The sequence below is a fragment of the Nicotiana tabacum genome, chromosome 24 (assembly GCF_000715075.1).
Source record: "Nicotiana tabacum cultivar K326 chromosome 24, ASM71507v2, whole genome shotgun sequence".
NCBI classification, from domain to species: Eukaryota; Viridiplantae; Streptophyta; class Magnoliopsida; order Solanales; family Solanaceae; genus Nicotiana; species Nicotiana tabacum.
In genome coordinates, this window is record NC_134103.1 from 62,220,817 (window position 1) to 62,228,214 (window position 7,398).

Here is a 7,398-nt window from a genome sequence, read left to right on the forward strand (position 1 = left end):
TATTATTATTATTATTATTATTATTATTATTACTATTATTATTATTATTATTATTATTATTATTATTATTATTATTATTATTATTATTATTATTATTATTATTACTATTATTATTATTATTATTATTATTATTATTATTATTATTATTATTTCGCATTTTCCTTCCCTGTTATTATTATTATTATTACTGCGTACATGTTATTGTAAGTGGCCCGCTTTAGCCTCGTCACTACTTCGTCGAGGTTAGGCTCGGCACTTATAGAGTGAGTACATGGGGTCGGTTGTACTCATACTACACTACGCACTTCTTATGCAGATACCAGATTCAGTTCTAACTACGTTCAATAGCTTTTGCTCGGATTCAGTCGCTGACGGAGACTTAAGGTACAACTGCAGCGTTCGCAACCTTGAAGTCCCATTCCTCCCTTTCTTTACTGTTTTATTGAGTTTCAAAATAGTGTACTTTGTTCACACCATGTTTGTAACATTCTAGATGTTCATGTACTAGTGACACCAACTTCTGGGTTATGTTTAGACTTTGTTGTTCGATATTATTTTACTATACTTCAAACTTATATCGTTTTCATTGTTAATATCTTGTTATAGATTGTTAAAATTAGTTAATTTTCTGTTCCACATCGGCTTGCCTAGTAAGTAGATGTTAGGCTCTATCATGACCCCGATATTGGAATTTCGGGTCGTGACACCATGAGTATGTAATTTGATATCCATTGTTCATGTATATATATTCTTGTATATATATGTTTTTTGTGTGATATGGACTGGACTGATAGCACGTGAGTGATCCGTGCGTATCCGAGTTATTGGCACGTGAGTTGTCCGTGCGGTTACTATTATTGGCACGCGAGTTATCATGTGGTTATTATTATTGGCACGTGAGTTGTCCGTACAACGTGTGGATAAGTATCCACCCCCCTAGGGTCACCCTCTCATGTTTCTCTCTTGATGGTGTACAAGCAGGTTGTGAGAGACTGACGGGTTTCTTGTTGATATGGATTTTGGTAAAGTTAATTATTGGTTGGACTTTGCAGCTCTTCTCTATTTGCAAATTCCTTGGATGTATACATGATTTTATTGCATCTCTTTTCTATTTGCTAGATTCGGAGTGTATACATGCCTTTATGCATATCTTCTCAATATGCTACCTTACTTGATGAGATGAGAAACGGTACATATCTTCTCTATATGTGAATCTGTGTGACTTGACTTGTTTAATCATGCATATCTTCTCTATATGCAATTGTTGAAGGATTACATGGTATTTCACGCATATCTTCTCTATATGCATGTTTGATGATTTAATGATATTGGTCGCATATCTTCTCTATATGTTGGATTGTTAACTAACTCAGGACTTAGCACATTATCTCTTTGTGCACCGATGTGGTCTTATATGTGTTATATGATTAGATGGCACCATTGTTGTGTACTTGTGAATCAGGAATGGAACAAGTTATTAGCGAGTATCATTAATAATTCTTGCTACTATTACCTCGCCGAAGTTAGTTATGATACTTGCTGAGTATATAGGGTCGGTTGTACTCATACTACACTTCTGCATCTTGCATACGTATTTTGGAGTTGGAGTTGTTGTGAATGACGAAAGCTGACATTGAAGATATACCTGCTTTTCGGATATAACTACCACTTGTTCTAGTTGGTAGTTTTGGAATCGTATTATATTTATGTATATTCTAACAGACGTTGTATTTATTTTTGTACCAGTTTTGTAAATCTAAATCTTAGTGACTCGTGACTTGTACTACCAATCCTTGGGATATTGTATGGAAATTCAGTTATTTCATTTATTGATTAGTTATGATCTTCATTAGAATTGTGTAATTGTTGTTTGGCTTACCTAGCGGGCTGGATTAGATGTTATCACGACTAGGTAGAATTTGGATCATCACAAATGTGGACGTGTGTGTCCTTGGAAGAAGTCATCAAAGCCCAAGGGAAAACTGAATCTCCATTCTGTTCGATCCGGGTGATTCCTTCTTCATGTTAACACCCTTGTAGGCAAGAGTGACCTTTATCCGCGGTGGGGTGGGGTGGGGTGGGGTGGGGGTATTGATACAATATTTCAGTGTGCTGGGAATATTATATGGCATAAGCTGGTAGAATATACTAATTAGAGCATAAGTATTTTGAAGCAAATTCAGTTTGGCAAAAATACTAATATCTGGGACAGAATAAACTAAGTAGACCAGCCTTGTCATTGCTATGACACACTCAAGTGCATTCAAGAGCTCCCAGAAAAGTGAGCATTAGAATTTCAGAGAGTACATACAATAATTCAATGAAATAAGACAGTAAGGAAAATGATGGTATAAGAAGCACCATTTATTTTTGGGACTAGATGATGAAAATCCTGAACTTGGGAACAGAAAGTAATCAAGTAGAATGCATATCTAGCAACTATTGATAGTTCCCTCAATCGGTGCAGCAACGATACATGAAGAACTTATCCATTTGTCTCCCACATTCAGCACAAGTTATCATTTCCGGAATGTCCACATCAAGTCCCGGAAGAATTAGGCGATTGCAGTGCTGAGGAGTGTGCAGATGGAGAAAGTAATCAATTAGAGCTAACACAAATCCCTTTTCTCTAGCATCTTCTTCCCAAACATGAAAATCTTCCAAAGTCTTAGTTATTACTACACTTTTGGCTCTGGCCATCTCAAATGATCCTCTGCTAATGACTGCCCATCCTTGATCACTCCCATCAAAACTCAACATTGTTAACACTTCTTGCATTATCTTGTCATCTTTGATTGTTTGTCCTAACTGCATTTTTGAATAGAACATACTCTCTAGTCTTGTCCAAAAGTACCAAACTGACATCACATCATCCAAGCAATAACTTAGATTTTCTTTTCTTATAATGCTATTGATCCTTCGAACTCGGTCCTTGTTGTTGCTCTTTCCAACATAGATCATATGCAGATCAATGCCAGCTCTGTGTGCCACACTTTTAGCAGAAGTTGTAAATTTTTCTATCCATTCGACGTCTTCTCCTCCATATAGACAGATATACTTCCCAGCCGTCATCTGATCATCAAATTATAGAACACATATGTGAGACTAAGTAGAAGAAGAAACAGAGGATCAACAATTAGAATTTTGTTTAAACAAAATTACCCATTCAATAATATTTTGATCAATGCCATCAACGACTAGCTCAAGTCTCCAAGACTCAATGCTCCAGAGCTCTTCCTGTTTGGCCATAGTGAATGGATAGGCCAAATTTCCCCAAATCCAAGCCATGTGGATTGCATTTTGACATACTACTTTACCTTGTTGAGGATCTAAGGCTACAAGCATCATTTTCTTAGAGAAATGCCACCTTTCTTTGACATACTTGATAACTGCTGGCTCTAGCAAAGAAGGATGGTGCAATGTGAACCAAGGCATACGTGCTTGTAGTTCCTTAAATTTGTGTTCGTACCCTTCGTTCCACTCCCTTGATCTATCCGAAATCGGAAGCCACACTATTTCGTATTGCAGTTCTGACCTGCCCCTTGATTCATTGTAGATAGTGGCAAGTATTAATACCTCTTCTGGGGTAATATCAAGATCAGATATTAGCAGCAAGACGGTCTTTCTTCTCAGCGCGTCAATACTGGCCTGTGACAAGTCTTTATAATCAAGAAACTTCTTAGAGAAATATATAAGGAGAATACTGAACATACCCTCGTGTGCATAGTTCCAACTTCAAGTGGCAGTAAATCATCTTTGATGTAGATAAGTGCTTTGTTGATCTTCATGTTGTCGAATTGGGTTGTCTCGAATAAGTGCACAAGCATTTGATAATACTCGGTATGTTTCTTCTCCTCTGCATTTGACGACATAAGCCCTTTAGAAAATTCCTACTAGCCATGATTTCTCAAATATTACTATATCGATTAATCATCAACTCTCCGCCCTTAAAGATCATAGTAAAGCTTTGATATTTATTCTAATCACATTCACTCATTGTTCTACCTTCTGATCTTATAATGTGTTTATTATTTACTGTCTATGCAATTTCATTTCCTACAAAGATTAAATTAACTCACGAATATGTTCATAGCAACGCTCCAATTCAGCTCTAAGGTGATCGCTAATGTTGTTCAGCTTGTGCGTGGAGCTTGACATTTCCCATGTGTCTGTTGTAGTAGCTGATATGAACCTGCATTTTTACATGAACAAAATTCTTTGTTTCTCCACAAATTGGCCGAAATTTGTAAGATAAAAAAGAAAGGAAACGAAAAGAGATGGAAGAATTTGTGTAGTTAATTAAGAGGTTAACTTCTATAAGATCACCTGAAAAATAAGGCATGCCACATGCTACAGCAAATTACATTAAAATTATTTACATCGTTAAGTTAAATTAAATGCATAGTAGGCTTACTCATAACTCATGCCAAGAAGGCTAGTGAGCTGGGAAGCACAAGCGACAATACTTTTTATGGTCCAATAAACTGCAGTAGGGAAGTAAGCAATAGCCACAGACATAGGTGGTTGATCTTCGGAGATGTACTGAGATGGAAGTCTCTTGAATTCAATTATGCATTTGGTTATGTCCAAAATAGCTTTGAGGAGGTTGTTGATGGCATCAAATCGCGACTTGAGAGCAGCAGCATGTTCAATTATATCAGGTAGCTGTTTCAACAGAGCCACCATTTTGGCCAAAGGCTGAGTAGCAAACTTTTGAGCCACCAGCCAGAATTCTCCATATATTATGGAAAATGATGCCAAAGTTAAGACTAGTTTTGCATCCCAATGATAACTAGAGAGCATCCCTAGGATTTCCATTGTTGTTGCATGGGCTTCCCCTCCTCCCGAGAACTTGCATGTCAACTGAAAATAATGTGGGCTCATAGTGTTAAAGCCAAAATAAATTTTAAAAATAATTATGAGTTTAAGTTATATGCACTGACAATATAAAAAATATTTACACAATCATGTCACTTATATGTAAATACAAGTAACTCTCTATCATAAGTGTTAATTGGGTAACCTAGTATAAATGACAACTAACTACACTAGTATGGCAATAAATCGATACATTCCCAGCGTATTTAACAATAAAATTGCACTCATTTTTTTTTTTTTTTTTGGGTGACTACAGATTACTACAAAAGAGGAGAGTATAACCTGGCAGGAGACTTTGTGCATGATATAAGCCAATCCTTCAAGATGGAAGCTGTCAAAGGTAAATGAGGTCTTCTCTTCTAGTTTTGATGTTTCCATGCTTTCACGATGACTATCCTGATTATATATAACAATAACAGCAAAAGTTAGTGTTGCTACAAATTGCAATCAATCTACTGAATAAAAGCAAGTAAGACTTCTCTTCATGTAGCAAGCAGGTGTTCAGAAAATTGTACTGGCACAAAAACAGAAAGCTAGGGTAGGAGGGAAATATAAAAGAAAGAATAGGTTTAAATTATCAAGTCACTTAAAATATAATTAAAGATAATTACCTATAACAAGTAAAATTAGTAAAATTAAACCTGAAAAATATATATACATTGGATAAAAAAGTTTTACGCCATCAAGTCACCTTTACATGTTGTCACATGTAACTTGCCTTATTTGAAGGAAGCTTACCTGGCCTGTAGATATCATCATTTTTATGACCAAATAGTGTGACAAAAAAATTTGCACTGATAATATATACTTATAAGTTAAACTCTGAAAAATAAGGCAATAATAACCTTCTACAACAGGCCAGGTTATATAGCACTGATTGTCTAAACATCCATTTACCTGTAGAACGCCATCAATGGCAAGGAAAGCATGCTGAAAAATCTCCTCAATGACTTGAAGGATGATGGCCACATCGACTTCACGACCATTGGGAGAATGAGTATCCAGGATTTTCTTGGACATTGCATGATCATCTGACATTGAGAAAACTGGACGTTCACGCCTAGTTACTGGCTCAGGCTTAGCTGTAGATGACACCAAAGAATGACTAGCCATTTTTTACTTGCAATAATTAAGGGGGAAATAGAAAGAAAATAGTGAGTTTGCTGAGATAGTTTGATAATCGTCACTAAGATATAAATAGTGATGAAAAATTAAGATGGGAATAAAGGTTGACAGTTAGAGTCTATTTGGAAAGCCACCCACTAATTGAAATTGGTATAATTACTAGGGTAGTAATTATACAATATAGGAGTAGTAATTATGATGACCTGTTTTTTTATCATAATGTAATTACAAGCGTACTGTTTAGTCGTACAAGTGTAATTACATAGTTAGATTAAATTTTAAATGAAATAATTATCAAAACTTAAAAGTTAATATAATATATGCCTATAAATGATTTTTCATAAGTATAAATGATATTAGATTTGGTATTTAAGATGCATATTTTTTCTTGAATATACATTAATTAGTCATCATATATTTATAATTAATATTGTAAAAATAATTGATATATACTTTCCAAATTAATAATATTTAGTTTAATTAATTATAAAAACTAAAAACATACGTTTTGTAAGAATATCATGGAATGCATGTTTGATAAAATAAATTAATATTTATAAATATAATGTCATAACATTATTCAAAAGTTTTACAAAACTAATCTATCAATTCTAACTAAAAAATGAACAACATGCAATGTGAAATAACAAGCCAATACTACTAAAATAAGTAAATTGGAACCATAAATATAACACAATTTCAAAATCCAAAAAAAAAAAAAAAAGCTTAACATATGTCAAATTCCAACATAATAAAAATAAGTTCAAATAACTTTAAGATTAGGAAACATAATAAGTTTATAACCTCAGTCAACAACGAAATTCTACTTTAATAACATCACTCTTTATATGCCAAGTTTGTTAATAACTCATTATATTAGGAGATGTAGCTTCAAAAACTAGAATAATAACGCAGTTATGCTAAATGAAGAAAATAAAATAAATAAGAAATAAAATATATGAGCAATTACATAAAAATAAAAAGTTATAAAAAATAAAAACAAAAAGGAAAGCAACTAAAAAGTAATCTTGTAATTACACAGTGTAATTACCACGAATTCTCACCTCCCCTTGAGAATTGGAGAGTGTAATTACACATCTTCAATTACCCTCAATTCTATACTTATTAAGTAATAATTGACTAGACAAACATGTTAAATTATGTAATTACACTCAAATCCAATTCTTACTTGCTTTCCAAACATAACGAATCAAGTACCTTGCTTGTAAGAGGGATGAATCAGTCAAAAGGAGTTTCAAAATTGGATAAGAAATTAATTAGTTACGCATGGTGGTCCCTTGGAAATTTCTTTACAGGGCTAAAGTAGAGAATATGTTTTTGCCATCGATTTCAACAAGACTCCAGATCTGATTGTCTTTTTAAATAATCTTGATT

General features: G+C 33.9%; 1 protein-coding gene across 1 annotated transcript; it reads right to left on the reverse strand.

Annotated features, from left to right (window-relative positions):
• Nucleotides 1–2,214: 2,214 nt before the first annotated feature.
• Nucleotides 2,215–6,034, reverse strand: LOC107809602 (protein SIEVE ELEMENT OCCLUSION B-like). Its single transcript, XM_016634259.2, has 7 exons — nucleotides 5,776–6,034; nucleotides 5,161–5,274; nucleotides 4,415–4,863; nucleotides 4,080–4,192; nucleotides 3,714–3,856; nucleotides 3,163–3,648; nucleotides 2,215–3,072 (listed from the first exon to the last, which is right to left on the reverse strand). Exons 1-7 carry the CDS (start codon nucleotides 5,989–5,991, stop codon nucleotides 2,455–2,457), a joined length of 2,139 nt encoding a protein of 712 aa, XP_016489745.1. The 5' UTR covers nucleotides 5,992–6,034; the 3' UTR covers nucleotides 2,215–2,454.
• Nucleotides 6,035–7,398: the final 1,364 nt, after the last annotated feature.

What these genes read in the sequence shown, in the direction of transcription:
- LOC107809602 (XM_016634259.2), bottom strand. Translation starts at nt 5,991, where the DNA reads ATGGCTAGTCATTCTTTGGTGTCATCTACAGCTAAGCCTGAGCCAGTA. An exon ending in CCATTGATGGCGTTCTACAG is followed by an intron (nt 5,275 to 5,775) that starts GTAAATGGATGT and finishes ATATATAATCAG; the next exon opens with GATAGTCATCGTGAAAGCAT. An exon ending in ATCAAAATATTATTGAATGG is followed by an intron (nt 3,073 to 3,162) that starts GTAATTTTGTTT and finishes TTTGATGATCAG; the next exon opens with ATGACGGCTGGGAAGTATAT.